This window comes from Amblyomma maculatum, chromosome 8, assembly GCF_055883805.1.
Source record: "Amblyomma maculatum isolate TAMU_Amacu chromosome 8, ASM5588380v1, whole genome shotgun sequence".
In the NCBI taxonomy this organism is placed as follows: Eukaryota; Metazoa; Arthropoda; class Arachnida; order Ixodida; family Ixodidae; genus Amblyomma; species Amblyomma maculatum.
Genome location: NC_139351.1, coordinates 11,808,949 through 11,832,211, shown reverse-complemented (window position 1 = coordinate 11,832,211; position 23,263 = coordinate 11,808,949). Strand labels below are relative to the sequence as shown.

At 48.9% G+C, this 23,263-nt stretch overlaps 1 protein-coding gene across 1 annotated transcript in view; it reads left to right on the top strand.

The window, feature by feature from the left end:
• Positions 1-22,824, top strand: part of LOC146180544 (chitinase-3-like protein 1) — a 41,601-nt gene extending 18,777 nt beyond the window's left edge. The window contains exons 7-9 of the mRNA XM_084577771.1: positions 11,473-11,634; positions 12,839-12,952; positions 22,621-22,824. Coding sequence (XP_084433897.1) covers positions 11,473-11,634; positions 12,839-12,952; positions 22,621-22,824 — 480 coding nt within the window. The remainder of the gene's footprint in view (positions 1-11,472; positions 11,635-12,838; positions 12,953-22,620) is intronic.
• The last annotated feature ends 439 nt before the right edge of the window (positions 22,825-23,263 follow it).

Genomic DNA, 23,263 nt, shown 5'->3' with positions numbered 1-23,263 from the left:
AAATGTTCCAAAGGGTAGATTAATGTCCCAATCTCGATGGTCGCCGGAGACGTACATTGATGACATATCTGTGAGCGTACGGTTGAGGTGTTCTGGCAGGCCGTTGGTCTGAGGATGAGAGGCGGTGGCAAATTTGTGGCGGACTGTGCACACATGACGTAGCTCGTCAACCACTCTGGAGAAGAAGCAGCGACCACGATCCGTGAGTAGTTCACAAGGGTCAACCGTGTTATAGTATCACGTCGTGGAGGAGGAAATCAGCGACGTCTATAGCGCAGCTGCTTGGGATCGCGCGAGTAATGGCGTAACGCGTAGCATAGTCGGTCGCTACGGCGATCCATTTGTTGTCCGACGCAGAGACCGGGAAGGGTCCAAGCAAATAAACACCAACACGGAAAAACAAGTCAGTCGGGAGGGGTATTGGCTGTAGGTGTCCTGATGGCAATGGGGATGGTTTTTTCCGACGCTGGCACAGCTCACATGCGGCCACATATTGTTAAACTGAGCGATAAACGCCCGGCCAGTAAAAACGTCGGCGTACACTGTCATACGTGCGGGACACACAAAGATGACCAGTGGTGGGAGCATCATGAAATTCTTCCAGGATGGTGGAGCGCAGATGTTTCCAAGAGCTCAGTGCCGTCAGGTCGCATATTGCGGCGGTAGCATGCGTCCCCTTGGAGTACGAACATGGCGAGGGCAGGATGAGACTGGCCAGTAGTCAGACGGTCGATAATAGACCGCAGCGCAGAGTCTGTGAAGAACATATGATAATTTGAGAAAAGACGAAGAAAGAAAATCACGTTTGGTGAAAGACCCCGCCGGGGTGGCGCAGTGGTTACGGCGCTCGACTACTGCGCCCAAGGACGCGGGATCGAATCCCGGCCTCGGCGGCCGCTTTTCGGTGGAGGCGAAAAGCAAGGCGTCCGTGTGCTGTGCGATGTCAGTGCACGTTAAAGAACCCCAGGTGGTCGAAATTTCCGGAGTCCTCCACTACGGCGTCTCTCATAGTCTGAGTCGCTTTGGGACGTTAAACCCCACAAACCAACCAACCAACGTTTGGTGAAAGAAGAGGAGAAAATCATGGAGGTTGGCTCGAGGAGCGCGAGGCACGAGCAGGGGAGAACAGGCGAGCAGCGGAGCCGATCGGCTGTCCAAGGAGCTCGGAGCGGTTCGTCTTCTGCCAGGCCTGACCCGGGGATCCAGACCTGGGGCCTGCCGGCCGTATCCTGTCCTGTTCTTCTGTTGTCCACGAAGCTCGGAATGGTGGTCGGGCCCGGGAGTGCCACAGCGCCAGCTCTTCATTGGCACGAGCGTTCGGCGCCGTGCTGGGTCCAGGCACGTCGGGGAGGCCTGACGCATCGGCCGCGGAAAGGCAACCCGAGGCCTCTTGCCTCTACTGGGCCCCGCCCGGTGGCCTAGCCTTCCGCTGGGCTTTCCGAGGCCCTACTGCACCGACCCTTCAAAACTCTGACTACCCGGAGCGTCTGCACCGGCTTCTGCATCCAACAACTTGGTGACTTTTTGACAATGTGTTTTGCCATCGTCCCACTTGCTCGTTCTACTCTCGTCCCGTCCATGTCTGTACATAAAAGTATTCGTTGTTAGCTTGTCAGTCTGGTCGTCTATTTAGATTGCTGTTTCTGAATAAGCCACAGAATATGGTGGCCAGAAGATTCAAAGAAAAGAACCTCACAATTTTGGCGTCCACGGCAGGACCAGGCCGGCCAAGCAGCATTTTCCCGCGGCGAGAGATAGGAGAAAAATGAGTGCACCAGAGTTGCTTGCGGTAGAGGAACGTATAGGTTTGCAGGGAGTCGAGTTGCGCGAGTGGGTTCAGAAAGAATTGCAAAAGGCAAGGGAAGACAAAGCTGCAGAACGTGAAGAGAGAGCTGTAGAACGTGAAGCGACGAAGCAGCGCTTGGAGCAAGAAAACCAGAATTTGCAGCTGCGAATACGACTTGCGGAATTGGGAGAAAACGCCCCTAGTTCTGGAAGCGATGAGCACGGTACCGTACCAGCTCCGTCTTTCCCAATTAGTCCTCATGGATTGATTCCACTGTTTAATGAGGAAAGGGATGATTTGGACGCGTATTTGAAGCGTTTTGAACATGTCGTCATTGGACAGGGCTGGCCGAAAGAGAAGTGGGCCACGGCTTTGCGTCTGTGCCTTGGCGGAAAAGCTCTGAGTCTTTGGACGACTCTCTCCTGAGGACTCAGTCAATTACGATGTAGCGAAACTTGCCTTACTTCGGAAGTTTCGGTTCACGGCTGTGGGCTACAGAGAGAAGTTTCGTGGAAGCAAGCCGCAAGATGGTGAGGCAGCTTCCCAGTACACCACAAGGCTGTTAAGTTTTTTTGACCGCTGGGTTGAGATGCGAGGACAAGGTCGCACGTTTGAAATGGTTCGGGACATGATAGTGGCTGAGCAGTTTTTAAACAGCTATCATGATCGTTTAGTTCTCTTCTTGCGAGAACGTGATTGTAAAACGGTGGACGAGATTGCTGAGGCCGCCGATCACTTTCTTGAGGCTCAGCGACAGACTAACGTCGCGGTTTTTAAAGATAGAGCTGAGCAGAATTCTGCGAAACCGCAGGACGCAGCCCCATATTGCACATTATGTCGCAAATCTGGGCATAAACCCCAGTTGTGTCGATACGGAAAGTCAAATGACCTGGAGACGTCTGCTTGCTGCACGTCCCCTCGAGATTCCCGCCCTGGTCGTCAGCTGGGAACAACATGCCTAGAAGTTCGAAGGGACGATTCGGCTCTTAGTCCATCTCAGAGTATTAACAACATGCCAGTGGAGCATGGAGAAGTGTTCGGACAAGCAGTGTCGGTGCTGCGCGACACTGGTTCTAATAGCATCGTGGTGCGTCAGGCTTTGGTGCCCGAGGCTGCATGTACCGGTGAGCGAGCATCTTTACGTTTAGCGGATGGTTCTGACATCGAAGCACCTGAGGCAGAGGTTATTATCAAGTCGCCATACTTCACAGGCAAAGCTATTGCTAGGTGCCTGCCGACGCCATTATATGACGTAATTATCGGCAACGTTCCGGGTGCAAGCGTCCCATTCGCCGACGCTCCAACAGTCTTGACGGGCCAGAGAAGCATACCTGCCAGGGATGATTGGTCCAGTGCTTCTTTTCAGGTTCTGGCGACGAAAGTTTCAGGGACTGGTTTGGATGCCACTCAAACCGTACTCCACTTATCCCGGTCTGTTTTTCGCAAGAAGCAAGAAGAGGACGCCAGCTTAGACGTGTGTCGTCGGAAGCTTAAGAAAACCTATCACGGAAAAGGGCAGATGGCCTACACCTTCCATCTAAGTGACAGCATTTTGTACCGGACCTATCAACTTTATCCAGGAAAAACAATTAAACAAGCGGTCGTTCCGAAGGTTTTGCGCCGTCAGGTCCTCGTGCAGGCACATGGGAGTGCACTTGTCGGCCACCAGGGTGTCAGAAAAACTACCGCAAGAGTGCTTGATGACTTTTACTGGCCAGGGGTGCAAGCTGACATTAAGCGGTTTGTGAGGTCGTGCGATGCATGTCAGAGGACTGTCCCGAAAGGAAACCTGAGGAACGCTCCATTAGGACGCATGTCCATTAACACAAAAAGCTAGGAGGAGCGCCAGCCAGTGAATGCCCTACAAGCTTCATCGTTCGTAGTTCTTGATAACGTCGAGTCGAAAACTCTGTTGTCAAGGTTCAGTGAAGAACCTTGGTCCCAGAGTGGACTGGGGAGCCGAGATTCGATACAGAATAGTGAACTGTTGAATCGAGAATGATACGGGAGACAATGTTAATCTCTGTGCTGTCTTCCAACGCCGTTGGAGATATATCGTCTTAGAGCACATTTCGTACAAAGCTTCTGGAGGTGTCGTCGTGCTGTTCATAGTATGTTTCTTAGAGTTTATTTCTTCTGAAAAGTGTTGAGTGTTAATGTTACTTGTATTAGTACGAATGTTTTTTATTTTGTGTGCGCGAGTGACTCAGACTCTCAGCAGACAATAGCAATGGTGTGGCCACTCTGTGGGGTGTGCAGTGATGGGTGCAGCAGTGTTGTGGTGTGCGGTCATCCTCCGAAAGAGTGCATCAGTGTCATGGCCCCAAGTTTTTTTTTTTCCCGAACAAAAAAAACTTCTCAATGGGGGGGCATATTTGTGAAGAACATATGATAATTTGAGAAAAGACGAAGAAAGAAAATCACGTTTGGAGAAAGAAGAGGAGAAAAACGTGGAGGTTGGCTCGAGGAGCGCGAGGCACGAGCAGGGGAGAACAGGCGAGCAGCGGAGCCGATCGGCTGTCCAAGGAGCTCGGAGGCCTGCCAGGCCTGACCCGGGGATCCAGACCTGGGGCCTGCCGGCCGTATCCTGTCCTGTTCTTCTGTTGTCCACGAAGCTCGGAACGGTGGTCGGGCCCGGGAGTGCCACAGCGCCAGCTCTTCGCTGGCACGAGCGTTCGGCGCCGTGCTGGGTCCAGGCACTTCGGGGAGGCCTGACGCATCGGCCGCGGAAAGGCAACCCGAGGCCTCTTGCCTCTACTGGGCCCCGTCCGGTGGCCTAGCCTTCCGCTGGGCTTGCCGAGGCCCTACTGCACCGACCCTTCAAAACTCTGACTACCTGGAGCGTCTGCACCGGCTTCTCCATCCAACAACTTGGTGACTTTTTGACAATTTGTGTTTTGCCATCGTCCCACTTGCTCGTTCTACTCTCGTCCCGTCCATGCCTGTACATAAAAGTATTCGTTGTTAGCTTGGTCCGTCTGGTCGTCTATTTAGATTTCTGTTTCTGAATAAGCCACAGAATAAGGTGGCCAGAAGATTCAAAGAAAAGAAACTCAGAGTCCAAGCGCTGTTCATCGCCTATGTGGGGAAAGGCCGATAAAGAGAGGACGCATGCGTCAATATCACAGGCCGTAGAGCTGAGGGAGTTGACAGGGGGGCGGGACAAGCAGTCTGAATCTTGGTGAAGCCGACCAGACATAGACCACGGAAATTCTTGCAATCTTAACGCCCAGCGTTCCAAACGTCCAGTAGGGTCTTTGAGTGAAGATAGCCAGCACAATACATGGTGGTCTGTGATAACAGTAAAGGGTCGTTCAAACAAATAAGGGCGGAATTTTGCAATAGCCCAAGCAAGAGCTAGGCACTCCCTTTCTGTGATAGAGTTAATTTCTGCCCTATATAGTAGGCGGCTGGTATACGCAATCACTTTGGTGCAGCTGTGGTGTCGCTGAGCGAGGATAGCTCCAATGCCGTGACCACTGGCGTCAGTGCGGAGTTCGGTGGGGGCCGAAGGGCTGAAATGGGCCAAGACGGGTGGATTGGTGAGAGCAGCGATAAGTTCAGAGAAAACTGCTGCTTGGTCAGGACCCCAAGAGAAAGGTGCATGTTTTTTCAGTAGGACGGTAAGAGGGCGGGCAAGGGCTGCGAAATTTTGGACGAAACGACGGAAAAAAGAACACAAGCAAGAAAACTTCGAACATCGCTAGATATAAACGTGGTGTAGGAAATGTACGAACGGCACGAATCTTATAGGGGTCAGGCTGGACACCAGCAGCATTCACGAAGTGGCCAAGAACTTTGATTTCCCGATGGCCGAAACTGCATTTCTTGGAGTTGAGTTGAAGGTTTGCGCGCCGGAATAGCTCGAGGATGGTAGAAAGGCGAGAAAGATGGCTTTCAAAAGTGGACGAGGAAGCAATGACGTCGTCTAAGTAACGAAGCCGCGCAGCAAGGAATCCATCATCCGTTCAAAAGCTGCAGGGGCGTTACATAAGTCAAAGGGCATGGCTTTAAATTGGTAGAGGCCATCAGGAGTGATAAATGCTGTTTTTTCGCGGTCTCGGAGGAAACGTAGCTGGCTCCAAGTAAGCAGTCAAGTGCATCGTCGAGGCGCGGAAGAGGGTAGACGTCTTTTCTGGTCAACTTGTTAAGGTGGCGATAGTCGACGGAGAATCTCCAGCTCCCATCTTTTTTCTGGACTAGCACAACAGGTGGCGCCCGGGGACTGTTTGAAGGCTCAATGAGTTCGGCCAGCATCTTCTCAATTTCACTTTGAATCACCTGGCGCTCGGAAAGAGAGACACGGTACGGTCGCTTGTGAACAGGAGCAGCATCACCGGTGTCGATGCGGTGGGCTACAACAGACGTTTAGCCAAGAGGTCGGGCACCAAAATCAAAAATGTCGCTATGAAAGCAACAGCTTGTAGAGCGTGTCGACAGAATCAGGTTGCAGGTCGGCCACAGTCATGCTGGAAACAGGATCACGGTGTAAAGGAGACAACATATGATCGGTAGGGGCTGTTCAAGGTGCAGAGGGAGGGTCGGTAGTTAGGGCTGAAACTTCACAGTCGGTTAGCGGGGACAGTTCAGCTAATGATATTCCTGTTCAAGGTGCAGAGGGAGGGTCGGTAGTTAGGGCTGAAACTTCACAGTCGGTTAGCGGGGACAGTTCAGCTAATGATATTCCGTCGGAGAGGACTAGGGTCGACAAACAAGTTTAGGACTGGGAGAGTGGTGCGATTGTCAGATACGTGTACGATGAGGTGTGGGAGGATGCCGTGACGCTGCAGGACGACGTCTATAATTGGGCACGCCAGGTAGTCTCCATCGGGCACGGGCGGGAAAGGGCACATAGGAATATAAACAACCGCTACCGGAGGAAGGCGGGAATATTTTGCTGAGCGGAGGCGAGGTGGCGTGGAGAGGTCTTCAGAGCTGAGAGGAAGGTCCAGGCGTAGAATGTCGGCTGAGCAGTCAATAAGGGCTGAGTGAGTGTTCAAGAAGTCAAGGCCAAGGATCAGGTCATCGGGGTATTTCTGGAGCACGGTATATAACACTGGTGTGTGACGACCAGCAATGGTTACACGGGCGGTACACATACCAAGCACGACACCAGGGCTGCCATTGGCGGCACGAACGGTGGGCGAAACTGCTGGCGTCAGGACTTTTTCAGGCGACGACGAAACGAGGAACGGAGGACAGAGAGTTGGGCACCAGTGTCAATAAGGGCAGAGACAGGAACACCATCAACAAGGACTTCGATGAGCTTAGATTGTGAAGCAAAGGTCAACAGAGGTTTTTCAGTCCGGGTCACGAATGCAGCAATATACACACGGCAATCGCTGATTCCAGCTTAAGCAGCTTTTCTTATATTTACGTTACATGTTTGTGACCAGCACTTTCGTGAAAGTGACCTCGTATTCACGACAAGCTACACTTTTTGTCGCCAAGGTCACCGTTCTGAATAATATCTCTGCCTACCATTTTTATCTTTATCTATCCATCTAACAGTAAATGTGCTCTCAGATGAATTTTATGCCTGTCTTAATGTTTATTCAAGTAACTCTGAATGAAGGTGAAATTTTCCTCCCAACTTCATTTCTGTCATTGAATGCCAGGTGGATTGTGTCAAACTTCTCATATACTTTAAAAAACTGGCAATATTAGATAATAAAGGTAACACAAATATAACCCTTTTCAGCGCTAGCACTAAAAACTTCAAGAGGTAGCTCCAGAGCAGCGTTGAAATAAACGCAACCGCGTATAGTTAAGCTGACCTTCAGTATGATCTCACTACGATGACGTCACATAAGCTTGAACAGGTCTTGTAATCTAAGTGATGTTGGCCAGGACTGCGCTCCTGCGCGACTACACCATGCGCTCCGCCCCTGCGAAAAGCTAGGCACCCGTATGCTGTGCGATGTCAATGCACGTTAAAGAACCCCAGGGGGTCGAAATTTCCGGAGTACTCCACTACGGCGTCTCTCATAGCCTGAGTCGCTTTGGGACGTTAAACCCCAAAAACCAACAAACCAACCACCCCTGGCGGCGAAATTCAGCAGCGCTCGTGACCGTGCAACAGAGGCTGCGCGCGCTCGCTGCTCTCGACCACGGCGCGTGAAGCAGACAACCGGCGGCAGCACCGCGTGTCGGTTATATTCTTCGCTGGGCAGTTCTGTGATGCTTGAAATGGTGTCGCGGCTGCCTAAAAGCGGGGATGCATCGCGCTTGCCTCCCTTGCGTGTTGCTTGCCTCAGATAACGCATTCCTCTACTGGTTGTGCAGTGCAACTGGAGGCAGGTACCACGATTGTTTATGCAAGTAAAATATAAATGCAGTAGGGCTGTAACTGGGAAGCAACTGGAATGATACATTGCTTGCAGCAATAAGGGAGAGCGTCGCGGCGGCCCTTTAATCACTATAGATTTGCACATACTGCGCACCTGTAAACCGGCAGCGCGTGCAATTTCAAAGGCGGAACTGGCAGGGGCACTTGATGCAAAGTTCTGCCGTACACATAGGGTAGCAAGGAGCGCAGCTCTGGAGTTTACAACCCTTCGATGTGACCGCACAAAGGTGGTGCCGCATTAAGCGTACGGAAGCGATGTCCTGGTAGTAGTTCTTGAGATTAACTATCCAAAAACGACTGTAGTTGGCGGGAAAAACTGTTTTGGAGGCCTTCGGATTTGTTAGAGTATTCCATATGGTAAATATGCTAACCACAACTATAAATTAAGGCAGCCTGCACAGGCTAAGATTACAGGGCAGCCAGGTGTTGATGAAGGCGTCGGCTTCAGGCACTCGGTCATAGGGCGGTGGTCGCGCAAGCAGCGAAGGACCGTAATTCAGAAAGAAGTTAACAGGTTTATGATGAGCACAGACACGGAAACCTTTCAGCGTTTTTAAAGTTGTTCCCTGTGCACCTGTCCCTGGGTGAAGAATTTACTCTTAATATATAATACCTAATCACTGTAATCTCTTCCGTTTAGTGCTATGCGCAGCCTTATTTAAATAGCCCAACAGAGGCGTGCTCGGTGCATTGCTCCTCTTCCGGCAAGATGCCATCCCGGGAACTGTGATGACGGGCTCGTAAATAAGTACGGTTATTGTTCAAGATTGGTCACATCGCATCGCTCCCGCTATTTAATCGTTGCGCAGGAATGCCCAGGAGGAGACGAGGCGCCCTTTTAAAGGAGCCAACAAGCGGGCGCCTTTGCATATGGTTCGAGAGACACAGCTGTGCCCAGTGGTCGGTTACTTAACTAGCGCAGCCAACTCCACGAAACCAAAAATGCGCACATTGTTATACTGACACTCATCGACACGCGGCACCATGCGGCGTGTCTTGGATGGTTCAGGCGGCACAACTCTCAGGCAGTGTAAGGCAGGCAATCTGGCAGGCAATCTGGTTCAACCCTTCCCACGAGAACAACTGGGGCGTTTTATTGCGGACGCTATTGAATAATGACGCCGTGTCCTTAGTTGTTCATACAGTACGAACTCGGGCGATCGCGTACGTCGAGTTTTCTGAAAGCAGCGGACGTGCAACTCACCACCACTTTCTCGAATTGGACAAACGCTAGAAACGTCATTTTCAAATTTCAGCTACCCGTGTTCATTCACGTGCAACGACATCAGTAAAATACGTTTTCGCATTTATTTTACTTCAGAATACGGGAACAGCTAATCATGGACGTTAGGTCATGGCTTGGAGCCAAAGCGAGTACATCACTACGAAAAGAAAAAAGAAAACTGTAATAAACAAATTCAACCACTGCACGAAGACGGAGGAGGCAAGCGACGGCGAACTAAGCGTCCACAGTATGATGACACGAAAAAGCGAAACACTTTCGTGCCGCAGACTCGTTTAGGGTATCCATTTAATTTTCACAACGTATACCGCGTGATTATTTCCTCACGAAAAAATAAAATGACTAACGAGATAGGCGCAAAATACCAATTCTCTAACCCACATGAGCGCACACCAAGAAAATGTTTCACAGCGGCCTCACGTACAGCACAAGCAAGCTAGAAAGCGCACGCGGAACCAGTTTCTGTCACGTGTAGACTGGGCAGACGCACGCAAGTCAGTAGGAGTGCACGTCGGCCTGTTCGATTGGTTACGCGGAGCCGGTCGGAGATGTTGCTGTTCACTGGCGCCTGCAGCGCCATGCTGCGACCCTTGGGTTCCCTTTTTTGCAGCAACAGCACTGGAGGCTATATAGACAGAGCGAGCTCCTGCGCAGCTACGTTTGAGTGACGTCATGTTTGTTGTATGACTAGGCAGAACGAGCGCGATGTCTGTTTCGGCGGCGGTGGTTGAGTCTAGTCATAGTATCTACGTGGTTACCCCTCGGTTGAAGGTCAAACACGCGCACGGCAAAGAATTTACATAGCGATAAGTAAAAGCTTTCGCTTTTAAAATTGTTTGCAAGTCACCAAAGCTAGCTTAACAGCAAGTTTTTAGCCAATCCTATACGAGCCGATGTGTGCGGTCGTCTTTTCACTGGAAAGCGCGCATGTAACTGATGTTTATTCGCAAGGCTTAAATCATGCTTCTATACCCTACGAAATTCATGATTGCTGCGATTGCTTGCATCTTATCTTTAAAGACCAGGATGGCTCCGTTATCGTCTTCTACGTGACCGCCTCTTTCAAAGTGACGCAAAAATTCGAAGACCGATGTCAGCCAATGAGGCGCTCGGTTATAACAGTGTTCGCCGAATACCTGTCACCTCTCATCGCCACTTGACACCGGAGCGTAGGAGCATGACGCTACCTTCAGACGCCCGCCTTCGTGAGCAGTTATCATGGTAACAGTTGCTCCACATGACATACGAGGAATATCTTGTGGAAGTTATTTGGTAGCTTGTCCGGATTAATTCGCACTAAAAAGCAAATAGGATGTCTCAACATTGCATTTTCTAGCCGTACACTACTATACCGTCGCCATAGATGCAAACAGCGCAGGCGCAAATGGGCTCGCATGTACACCAATTTTGTAGGCTTGCGAGAAATCGGGGTTGATGTTACGGCTTTACACTTCTCTAAAGCATTGTGTCATAACACATACCGAAGTTCCTTGCTGATCTCAACCCTATTTCGGTAGTGCCTGCTTGTAATTTTAGCGCATAAACTCTTACGAGAGGCATAATATCTGTCGAATGCATCGGGCTCGAAGCCATTTGCAGTGCTTCCTTTTCTACTTAGGCTTGACGTCACCTGTGATACAACATCCGTTCCACCTCAGTTGTTCGATCGCTTTGGCGATCTTTACGTATCAGGCCGCAGGAAGCCAGCCACTAGATGCCAATTTACCTCTAGCCTTTTGCTACGATGTCTCTCATAGTCGCTAAAAAAGTTTGGTACACCAGGTGCACGTGAATTATTTTTCAACAGTAATAAAAGATGATATAGGACCGAGAAGACAATGTTCAGAACACAGGTGTAGACCGAGAACTAAGTAGTGTTGCTCCTACTTTCTCCTTTTAACCATTGTACTGATGAAACACAGTATTTCGGACGCTTGGCGTAAGATAACAGAAAAACCAGCCGAAAAGACCCGTCCACGCGGGGAAATTGCGCACAGGGCGACGTTTGTGATGGCGTCTTTTCGACATCTGATATTTCTGTATCGGTCATCGTCTTAATTCTTTCATCGCTTGCTTCTTCCTGGACACACGCAGAGTCATGAGATCGACAAGCTAGCCCAGCTAGCAGCCCGGTCCCCCAAGTCCCACCTGTGCTTCACGCTCACTCTGGGTGGAAACCAGTTCGAACTGCGGGATGTCGCACAGCATGGACTCGGGGCGGCGGCGAAGCACATCAGGGACACCTCGTACGGGGAGGCAAGTGCACACATGGCCTTCTTTGTATCAGAAGTGCATTCAGGCGCCAAAGCGCCTCTGCACAAGCTATTAATGAAAGTAGCAGCAATGATTGTTGTAGCTATGAGTGACAGAAAGCACCAACCATAGGTAAAGATGCCTGTTCACTTAACTCCCTTTTTGAGGGTGTGACGCGAGAGCATTAGTAGCTTTGGCTTCCTCTGCCTGCTCACCTTACTGATCTTCGTTCGCGCACATGCACTTAGATAATCGCCTAAATATATATCTCACACGTCCTAGTTGGCATGCGGTTGTAATTTTCCACAATAGGAGCAAGACCAACCAACATAAATATGCAGCCCCCCCTTGAACCCAATTTACACGAACGCGCATGCTTATATAGCAGTACAGCATTTCTACCTCGGAATCCAAGGTTTCAGGAAGGTTCTGTTGCCATATATAAGGAGACCACAACGTTGGTAGCGCCTGCCAACGCCTACGCTGCATTTTCTTGGCGATGGGGCGTTTATCGCTATTGCTATATTTCACCCAAAGTGTCTCCTTCAGCCTGATGAGAATTCCATTTTAGGAACATACCGTTCACAGCTTTACGTTCTTCGGAATACCTGTCTTTGGGGTTGTCACAGACCTGAGCGAAAAATCACGAATATGCCTCTGGATGGGTTATGGTTGACAGGCTACAAGGCCAAGCACTTACTGATCCACGAATTGCGTTACGTCACGAGTCCGCGTAAGATGGCCGAGTTAACAGGAGCAACCACTCGAGACGCCTCGTTGAGCAGGAAGGGTGACAGTTAGATCGAGTTCTTAGGTACCATTAGATAACCGGCCACACACAGTGATCTTAGGCAAGAAGAGACGTCCTTTATATCTGTGTCGGGTTTTTTTTTTCAGAGTGTGGTAGCTTATGGCTCTGTGGTAATACGTATGTTTAAAGCATTAGAGTCACCAATAGAGCAAATAGGAGAGTGCATGTGCTGCTTGAAAGAGGACGAACGAGTGCTGCAGCAGACGGGAGCCATCAAAGTTATCATGTCGCATTTAAAGGCTGAGCTTACGCGCCCCTGTTCCCGGTGCCACAAATTTTTGTGGTTTTATTTCGCCAACGATTGCTTGAGTATTGCTTTAAAAGAAATAGGTAGATATTGTAGGCAGGTCTATAAACTGAGTCTGTTTCATAGCCTCTTTAACCTCTTGCTTTCAGATTTGCAAGAGACACTGGAACGAGGTGAAGTACATTGAGCCCGCCATCGGCTACTACGCGCGTAGTGGCAGGACATGGGTAGGCTACGACACCGAGAAGACCATCGCGGCAAAGGTTAGCGATTCTTTCACTTACTCTGATGTGCGTCATCATCTTATTAGTATTGATCAATTACAATGAAGCAGCACTCAACGCCGTTGCTTCCATTGAAACTGGAGACATCATGACAAAAGTAGAGCTCTGTGACAAAAAGGCATATTTGAGAGACTGCGGATCTCCTTGGTTCTTTGAGGGTTTTCATCAAGATGGCTTACGGTGTCGGTAGCCAACCGCGAGCGCCGAAGCGTTGATTTAGGGAAGGATATGGAGGAGGACACTATTACCTTAATAAGGATATTCGCATAAAACAAGCCCTCCATTAAGCTCTTGCCACCTATACCTGGGTAACCCTCTTCTTTCGCCATTTGAGCAGAAGGCGCTCGTATCCCCACGAGGTTTATGTTTAATCAGTTGCCCTCTCAATCAATGCATGTTGCCTTGCCTTGTGACACACATGAAATTCACGCACACTCAACTGAACACATTCAGACCGATATCGTGGGCATTTACAAGGCTGTTCTAAAACTCCCTTTTCTCGGCCTCTACCGCTATGCTAATTTGCATGGGCCTCTTCCTTTCTGGATTTCTTCTGTTAACTGAAACTTTCTCGTGACTCTAAGCGTACCCGCCTTTCCTTTCCTAGCTAAGGTCAGCGGTTACTAGCTCAGCCGGGCATTCATTTCATTCTAGCCTCCGCTAGTACCTCTTTCCACCCATACCGGATCACAACAATCTTCTCCTCGCCCCTTGGGTCCCGTATGCGCCTACAACTCAATGTCGCTCGTCGTGATGCGGCCATGGAGCACCTCTCGGGGCTCTTTGGGCGTTCTTGGGCATTCAGGGAGCGACGGCACGCACTGTGTTGGTCCGTATCCACTCGCCGCGGGACTCTTAACCGCACACTGTTTATCTACTGGCTCAAGCCCTCTCAGTTTCCTTCAGCGCACGGTTTAGGAGGCTACCATCCAACTTCGGCTTGATAAAACGCCTTTACTTACCGCCTCATCCGTCACTCACAGTACCGGAGGCTTGCTTCGGCACACCCAAATGTGTGTGCTGATTGCCTCCTCCTGCCCCTTCCTCTATCAATATAGTTCCGACCACTCCTATCCCAACTGTCCTTCCTCCTAAACGAACCTAACCCACTACACGCTCATTTCACTAGCCGGCAGCTCAGCAGTCGGGTTCCAATATTTTTCCTTAAATTGTCACCTAAACCTCCTTCGCATTGAATGAAAATAACAGCGTCGACAAGTAGCGCAAAACATTGACATGTTCAGCCTGTAAGTTGTTGTCAGAATAAAAGTCTTATACAACTGTTATTATTATGCAAGAGGGGCTAATACCTATCATTCGCAATCCTGACCTTCTGTCAGTATTGTAGTGTAAAGTTGACTCGGACCATGTTTCTGCTGCATATCACCATGACTGTTTCTCACGCAAGATCTACTTACCTTAGAAGCATAAGTATATAAGCCAACTGAGCAGACTCGTTCTATCTACCACCATAATTTAATTAATTTAAATTAGGTGACTAACAATAAATAAGGAGCCACACAAGAACATTCATATGAATGCGAAATGGGATCTCTATATGCAGCAGAAACTTTGGAATTGAATAATTTTTCCATTCCATGCCTTGAACCTGGCGCCGCTGCTTGAACGGTTCATCGCTCTGAAAAGCGGTCTAACTGCGACGGCTCGCTCGTGTTAGCCCCATTGAGCATTTAGCATCAACTACTCGAGTCACCAATAAGTTAATGAAATGGCTGAAAAGCGCCGGAAGTGAAGTGTGCATCCGACCATAGCCACAATGACGGAAGCTTGGCACTTGCAGGAAAAAAAAAAATGATACAGCAACTGCTCCTCGCAGGCACTCGTGCCAGGTTCGAATCTCCTGCTGGGAAGAACTCTCCGTCATTTAAGACATTTAGTCCAGGGTTGTGTACTGTTCTTTGTAGCTTTAGAGCTACGTCTTGGTGAATGCTAATAAGTAAGGACTCCCCATTTACAAGTATGCACCACCTTTAGGAATACTAATAATGGAGTAAAGCCGATCATATGCAAAAATTTTACTTGTTGGTCTTCGCCTCACCAGGCTTAGTTAGATGGTGCTAGTGAAAGCATTTTTTATAAGTAGAGTTACTGGTGGTCCGGAAGGCGTGGGTGGCACTCAAAGTCTATGATTCCGATAACTTCTGTCATCCTGCGGGCCTTCGGGATCAGCTCTTGCTGAACGGGCAGTATGGCTCTCGGCAGAGCAGCGTTTCTTCAGATTATTTTCAGGTTAGTTTCTAAAGTTGTGGCAGGTTCTATGCTATAGAAAAAAACCTTCCCTCTAGAATAGATGAGTGAATTACTGCTCAGATTGTTCCAAGTACAGAAAATTGGTCAGTGGTTCAGAATAAAAAACGCGGATTGCAGGAAATCAAGAATAACGGCATAAGAGGTGAGTTAGTTCATGATTAACTGAACAGCGGTGCAACAAAGACACTAACAGTTATTTTTCTTTCTTGTTAGTGCCGTCGTTGCGCCGCCGTTCATTTTATCAGGAAGTTAAGGCATGTGAATATCTGTCTTTTCTTTTTGGTGATATGGTTTTATACTCGGTTAGAGCTGCACTAAGCTCTCGTGCCTAGAATCTCCGTAGCGTAGCAGCGGCACTATGAGGCTTATTTGAAGACGAAAGTATTTAAAAATGTCTCCACCAGGAATCGAGGCACTATCTTTCCTATCATCAGCCGAGAGAAAGCGATCGCAATTCTCATTTTCTTACATGGAGATGATAGCGCTCGCAACGACGATGAAGTTAGTGATAATGATGCTGCATAGTTATAATGATACTGATGGTAGTAGTGATAAAATTAAGGATGCATTTAGTTACAACAATGATTATAGCTATTGTGATGATGATGAAAATTACAATAACGATGCAGATGGGAAACAGTCCTACAAATTAGCTTCCGCCATTTTTACTCTTAAGCAGACTTAAGCGCAGTATAGTAATTTTTTAAAGAGCGAAGCACTTATTCTTCGACCTGCAACTTTGAACATCAGGAAACATGTATTTTAAACTCTAATCCAGAAGAAAGACCTGATGTTTTTTCGCGAGCCTCTCCACAGCCGCGCCGGGATCCACCGCTCCTCTGATCATGTCACTAAGCACGTGTCTAACCCCGTGATGCGCCGCCGCAGTTGCTTTTTCGCAGTCGTCGCCCCTCCGCCCATGCACTATATAAGCGCCGCAGCTACTTAAGTAGTCGCTCCCTGTGGCCATGGAGGCCGGGCCTAGTGAGAGAGCGGCTCGGCACAGAACCAGGAAACACAGTGCTTAACTTTCCTTAACTAGAGCTTCCGCTCTTCTCGCTAACTATACCAGAGTTAAGCCATCGGCATTTTTTTTTAAGCGATGCTGTTTAAGCAGGTGGGTTTTCCGGGATCATGCACAGCCGCATGTGGTAGCAGTAGTGACGTCACCCACGGACGCCTGACGCTCCCTTCCGAGCAGACGACAACTAATGCAACCGCAGACGCCCTTGGGGACATGACGTAATCGAGTGGTATAATAAAAGGTCGATCGCGTCGAGCTGGTCTGCGTGACGTTATACTGATTTCGTCCACGATGACGCACTTTACTTTCTTAAAGGATGAAGGCGTTGAGCTCTCCGTCTCAAGCTCGCCGTCGTTCGACTTGTTTCAACAGAGCTTGACAGTGGCGTGCTTGATGGTTCCGCCCACCGCCACTGCAGTATTGCGCGCGGTGTCGCAACTCACGTAGGCTTTATGGGGATGAGGAGGGATGGGGGGGGAGGGGGGGGGGGGCATGGCTGAAGCGGTTGTAAATGTCCATGGCCAACTTCCACACGAATGAATGATGGTACTAAAATAAACACTTTTACTCGCTGATGACTGAGTGTTCATTGATTTTGGGAGAAGGAGGAGCTATCGACAACTGGTAGAAATCACGTGTATCGAAGTATAACCATAGATAACTGAGTCGGACAAACACAAACAAGATTGCTGTGTCATCAGTCTTACACATGAGTGAAATCTGCCCTATATTTTTGTCCACGTCTTCAGCAGCTTGCGCGTGTCAGTGTCGCAATGACGAATTAGTGTACCCTGGCCCTACTAGACAACGCCTGCAAAGCTCCGAACCTTTCCCGCTGTGCCGTTACTGTAAAGTAATTCTCACTGCACAGGAAATCTGACTGTTCGTGTGTAGGCTTGGAAAGTTTAGTGCCGAACTGATGATGAAGTGCGTGCTTTTTGGAGCCAATGTCAATAAACCCTATACGCGAGTATGAAGAATGTGAACTCTCCTTAAAACAGAATAAAGCATATGATAATTTGTTTTATGTGTGTTGGTCATAAACTGCAAATGAGTATTATATTAATTTTTGAAAACGGCACTAAATTTGACCCCGTGAAAGACTTGTTATGCAAAAGTAAATACCTTCTCCAATTAATTACTCATTTTGTTTAAGTTCAAGTGTCACGCACTCTGTAATCACCGGAGGTCATCACCGAGACATGACAAAAGAAGGGTGTGGTCGTTCGATGCTCGGCGTAGCCAGTAAGCAAACGTGGAGAATGAGACGAAGACGCGTTGACTTGAAACAACAATAAGAGGAGGTTTATAGGCTCAGAACGAGGAATACACAAAACATTTTAGAAGGCAGCAATTAAAATTCTAAAAGGCAATGACATGGGCGAAGAAACAATCTAAAAAATACTTCAAATTAAGTATACAGGGTCATGCTTTTCCGGGATGGAAGTAACAATTCAAGTAACAGCAAGAGAAAGAAAGTTCAGAGCAGTTTCGAACATACAATTGACCGGGGAACGCGGCGGCAGTCCATCACTGGGTCGGCGCTGATGGGCGGCACTCGAAGGCGACGACCCTGCCGGTGTAGCTTGCGATCTGAGGATGTGGTGCCAGCGGCGGCGCTCGGTTACCCCCCGGGAGCACGTGGCAGCTCGGGTTTCCTTCTTCTGGAGCGAACTGGGTGGATTGACTATGGGGCCTCGGCGGCTCCTTTTTAAACCCTTGTCGACGATGCCTTGTGCGCAGGGTCGGAGTCCGAAACAAAACACACTTAGAGCGCACGAAGTAGTTCACTGACAGAGGAAGGCGCACGTATACACACCACACTTTAGCACTGCATGGCCGCCATCTTAGGTTTGAAAACATAACGCACAACAAAAACAACAGTCTCGCACGCCCCCAACTTCGGTTCTTCTGGGGGTCACATTGACAGGGGAAAAAAGAATATACGGATATACAAAGGAACTAGTAGGGGTGACTTTGAGTGGGGAACGTACGACACAGGCAGCACGTATACTCCTCTGCTCGAGCATGGAGAGACTTGTAGCTAACACAGGGAAAGCTATACTGTTCCGAGGCAACGTGCACGTACGCGTTCTTGCGCGCCCGACCGATGGTCACATATACTGGTCCCGTGAACATATGAGGCTTACATAACAACAATTCCGCGTGTGTATAAATGCAACAAGGGCAAATTAATGGATGCCGCCTATTCTGTGACAGCAAGCTACAAACCAGTCGCCGGAGAGATACATAACCCACCTCCGACCAATCTCTCTCACATTATGCATGGACAAACTTTTCTAGCATGTAATCCTTAACAGATTACACAACCACATGCATACTCGTAATCTCTTTCCACACATGATGCTGGGATTCAGAAGCCACTTATCCACACAAGACATCATGCTTCAAATTTCCGAAGAAGTTCTACATCCGCAGCATCGAAACCGCACGAGAGCCTTACTGGCTCACCAAAGCATTTGATAATATACAACATGACTCAATCCTTGACGCCCTCTCCAACCTAGGTGTAGGAGAACGCACCCACTCATATATTGTAGCCTTTCTCCGCGACCACAATGCGGAACTCAAACTCGGTCCTATAGAATCCCCCACATTCTGACTAGGCAAACGCGGAAGACCGCAGGGTTCAGTCCTCTCCTCCCTACTATTTAACATGACCTTCATCCCGATTGCTCACAAACTAACACAAATCCCAAACCTCTATCACACCCTCTATGCGGATGATATTACCCTGTGGGCAACCACGGGAAATGTAGGAAACAGAGGACACTCCAAGCAGGAGCGGACGTAGTGGCAACGCAAGCAGCATCCATCGGCCTAGCGTGCTGCCACACCAAATCCGAACTGCTGTTGCTCCACCCAAACCACCACCTTACCAAGCAAAAACATGGTTTCATACACATCACCATAGATGGGCCCCAAGCACCCGAGGTTAGCAAACTTTGAGTTCCGGGAATGTTCTTGCAAAACAATTAACTCAACACAAACTTTCTTGAAACTGACTATCACCACCCATCAAATTATCACTCATAAAACTAATAGCGCATAGGCACTGAGGCATGCGAGAGCACGATCTCCGGCACCTTGTACAGGCATTCGTCATCAGCCAAATGGTTTATTCACTCCCGTATCTCTATCTTATAAAGGCAGAAACAGAGAAAGTGGGCGCACTCATCCGTCAGGCATACAAAACCGTACTTTACCTCTTAAAACATGTTCTTACCATACGCCCCCTAAACATGTGAGTACACAACACAATCCAAGAAATAGTGGAAGCTCATCGTACTGCCCAGACCAACAGACTTTCCCCCACAGAGACGGGCAGGTTTATCCTCGCCGCGCTGAACTCCAACCAATTGGTTCACCCACTGAAAACATCCACCTAGTCCCTCAACACATCCGGGACAACCTTACCGCACAACCCCAACCTAAAAATATGCACCCTGCTCACCACAAGGCACGACGAAAAGCTCGAGCCAAGGCGTTACACAAAGCACACGCGACTGACACCGAAGCGGCTTACGTAGACTCGGCAGCATACAGTCACCCCACGGCATATGTCATCAGTGTGATTTCTTATAACTTCAATCACAGAGTTTCTGCCTCTGTCAAAGCAAAAACGTCGAAAGAAGCCGAAGAGGCAGCCATATCGCTGGCCATCTCTTCTTCCACTGCCTCACTCATTTTCAGCAATTCCAAACCAGCCATTCAAAATTTTTCAAGAGGGAAAATACACCCAGTCGCCCATTAAACCTTAACTTCTGGCTCCATAGCTCACCGGCCCATTCACATCGTCTGGGTACTAGGTCATGCAGGCAACCCCGGTAAAGAGGCAGCCCACTCAACTGCTTGAGCGCACGTCAACCGAACGGGGCTTACCGAAGACTGGGGGGAAGCATGCGCGACAGACTGCTCACCTATCATGACATAACACTTCACTACCGAGAACACCGACTCTTATATCCCCTACTTCACACCTCTCTCTGAAAACCCTATCAAATAATCTGCCGACAGCTACAAGTCAAATTCTTTCCCTCTCCAGCTTGGTTGCCCTATACCTAGGCCGGAATGACCCCACATGCTCTATATGTGGCGCACCTAAAGCCACCTTCAATCACATAATGTTTTTATGCGAAAAATTCAAGCCACTGCCCCAGTGGGGCCTCCGGACCAAGAGGGTTGGGATATCGCGGTCTCCAGATCGGACCCAGAAGCCAAAAGATGCTGGTTGTCTGGGCTGAAGCGGTCACTGCCAGGGACGGCCTGACATACACCAGTCGGGATCAGTAACCACCTCAATCCTTGTAATGTACCCTGGTTCTCACAATAAATACTTTACCACCACCACAAGCTCATTAGGCTCACAGAACCGTATGTCTCAAGCTCACAGCAACGACTCCCGCGATCGCGAAGGACGACAGCGCCCTGGCTGTCTGCTTCTCCCTATTCACCTCTAGGCCTAAATTACTTCGCAGCGAAGCCACAGCAGACGGCACTCCGTTATAGATCAGCGAGAAGTTTTAGTAAATGGACTAATCGGCCATGAAAGTTCTTTACTCTAATCCCCACTGTTTAGTAGTAATTGAAATGATTATTTTCCGCGACGCTTTCAGCAGAGCTAGCGTACAAGAACACGGGCAACGCACCGGCTGTGAGCAAAAACTTCTACCGTATGGTTCGTCACTCATAGGAAGCATATGTTTTGAAATTCTTTTTTCTAGACCCTATTATTGTTACAAAAAAAATTAACATTGTTTTCTTACACTGCCGCAAGGGATTCGCCGGACGGCTCGCGCGGAAGGCATGGCCCTCGCGGCGTTGTTTGCGGCAGTGAGGTCAGTGCTGCCATCGGACGATGGCGGCGGCCGCGCCGAAGGTGGATGGCTTGGCAAGAACAAAATAACGCTTCGCTACAGTCTGTCTTCCGTTTCCAAAACTATGCTGAGTGCATTTATTCATGTTAGCAAGCACGAACATAGCACAGTATCGGCGCCGGCATAGCAGCAGACGATGCGTTGGCCGGTGTCGCTCTTTGACGTCCCCAAGCATTTCAACGTGGCGACCGCTATCGGTGGGAGGAGCTTCGCAGTATCAACTTCAGCCACTTATTTCGAAATAAGTATTGCGCCTACGGCGCTCAAATATCAGAAATTGAATAAAAAGGTCCATTATTATCTGGCAGACTACAAAAGTGTAACATATTGGATGACCATGGCAAGTCCCCTTTAAAACAATGATTCACTTCCCAAGAAAAAAAAGGGAGCATTTATCAATGGTGAAGAATGACATCCTGCTTTCAGTGGTATGGGCAACCAAGACATGCTTTATTTAGCAGCATAATAGAATTCTATATCGTTCTCACTTTCCTTGTTTAGGCTCTGTCCTGTCGCATCATCGGCATCACGCTTCGAAATGATCGCCAATGACGTCAGAATCGTGGCTAAAGTTCTTGCTAACGTTGAATTATGTTACAATCACCATCATGTCACCCAAGATGCCTGCGCCTACTCTAGGCAAACGTCCAATTTGTATTGTATAAATCCTTGCCAGCTGTCGGAGCATTTCGTATCATGGATATGTGCAGCAGTGTCAGACCGCATAAACCTGTTCATCAGTTCAGTAGTGTGCCACCAGCCCCGCGTCGACACACCTGCGCGACGACATGCCTGAAGCGTTTTTCGATGTAACTTAGATTCCCGGTATCCGTAATGTTATTACTATTTTAGTTACTATATCTGGCCCAAGTTAAGCCATGCATTCGTTTCGTCATGAGGCGCCTCAAACGTTTACTCCGAGATGAGACCCAACGCACATATAAGGAGAAACAAGAATTTTGGTTTGGTTCTTTGTGATTAACGGCCCAAAGCGACTCAGGCTATGAGAGACGCCAGCAGAAATTTTACAGGTCGTCTAATTTGTTTATTTAATAGAGCAATAAGAGCTTCGTAAGAGCGGCATCTAGCGGCTATTGAATTGTTTTAATTCTTTGCATTCTTTAAGATTGTGTACGCGTTTTCATACTGTCTTGGCAATGTTCGGCTGCACATGATATTTCGCATATGAAGCAATCACACAAAGGTGTGCGAGTAGTTTGGGGTGAGTTTATGCGCAAATTACTGTTCCGCATTCTTGCGACCTAAAGCAAATTTTCAACGCCTTGTAAAGTTTGGCCATGGGCTCAAGATGCGTATAGACGTTGTTCTTGAGCGTGACGTCCGGCAAATTCACATGTTGTTTGTGAGTGCAGTTGCGTTTATGCCAAAATAATGCCCTACTTTTGGTTTGCCCCATGACCATCTTGGCATTTGTCTGCTGCATGATGACGTAGGTGCGGCTGGCGCTGCGCAAGTACCCGGACCTGTGCGTGATGCTGGTTCAGGTGGAGAAGGACGACATCCGGGCCGTGTGCTCCGAGAGGCACTTCCCGCTGGTGCAGAGCGTCAAGCACGCCATGCGCCTCTACCACCGCTCACTGCCAGGGCAGGACGGGCTGGAGGGGCAGGCGACCGCTGGCAGTTCTGGTCGCGAATAAAACAAGCGCTGCGAAGATGAAAATTTTCAGGACAGAGACCTTTCTGCTGGATTACTGCGGGACGCTATATGTAGCGTCCGCACCTCCTTAGAAGAAGTGTTATCTTTCTACCTCGAGATACATGGTCCACAGTAATGTGATTTTCATACTAAATCTACCAGCGTAGTTCAAACCGCTTTTATTCCGTGTAATAGAGGTCGAGCTTTAATGCGGAACGGATATTTGTCCATTGAAATTCCTATCCATAATGTTCTCCACTGTATTAAGAGCAATAGATGAGTAGCGAAGACAGTACCCGAACGCAAGCCTGAAAGTGTTTTTGGAAAAAAAAATTGCATCTTTTGTTAGCGCATCTGCTGTGGTATTAGAACGATAGGTGTATGCATACGGGACGCAAAGCCTGAAAGAGCGGATTCAAGCCTCTGTTCGGCAGAAGCGT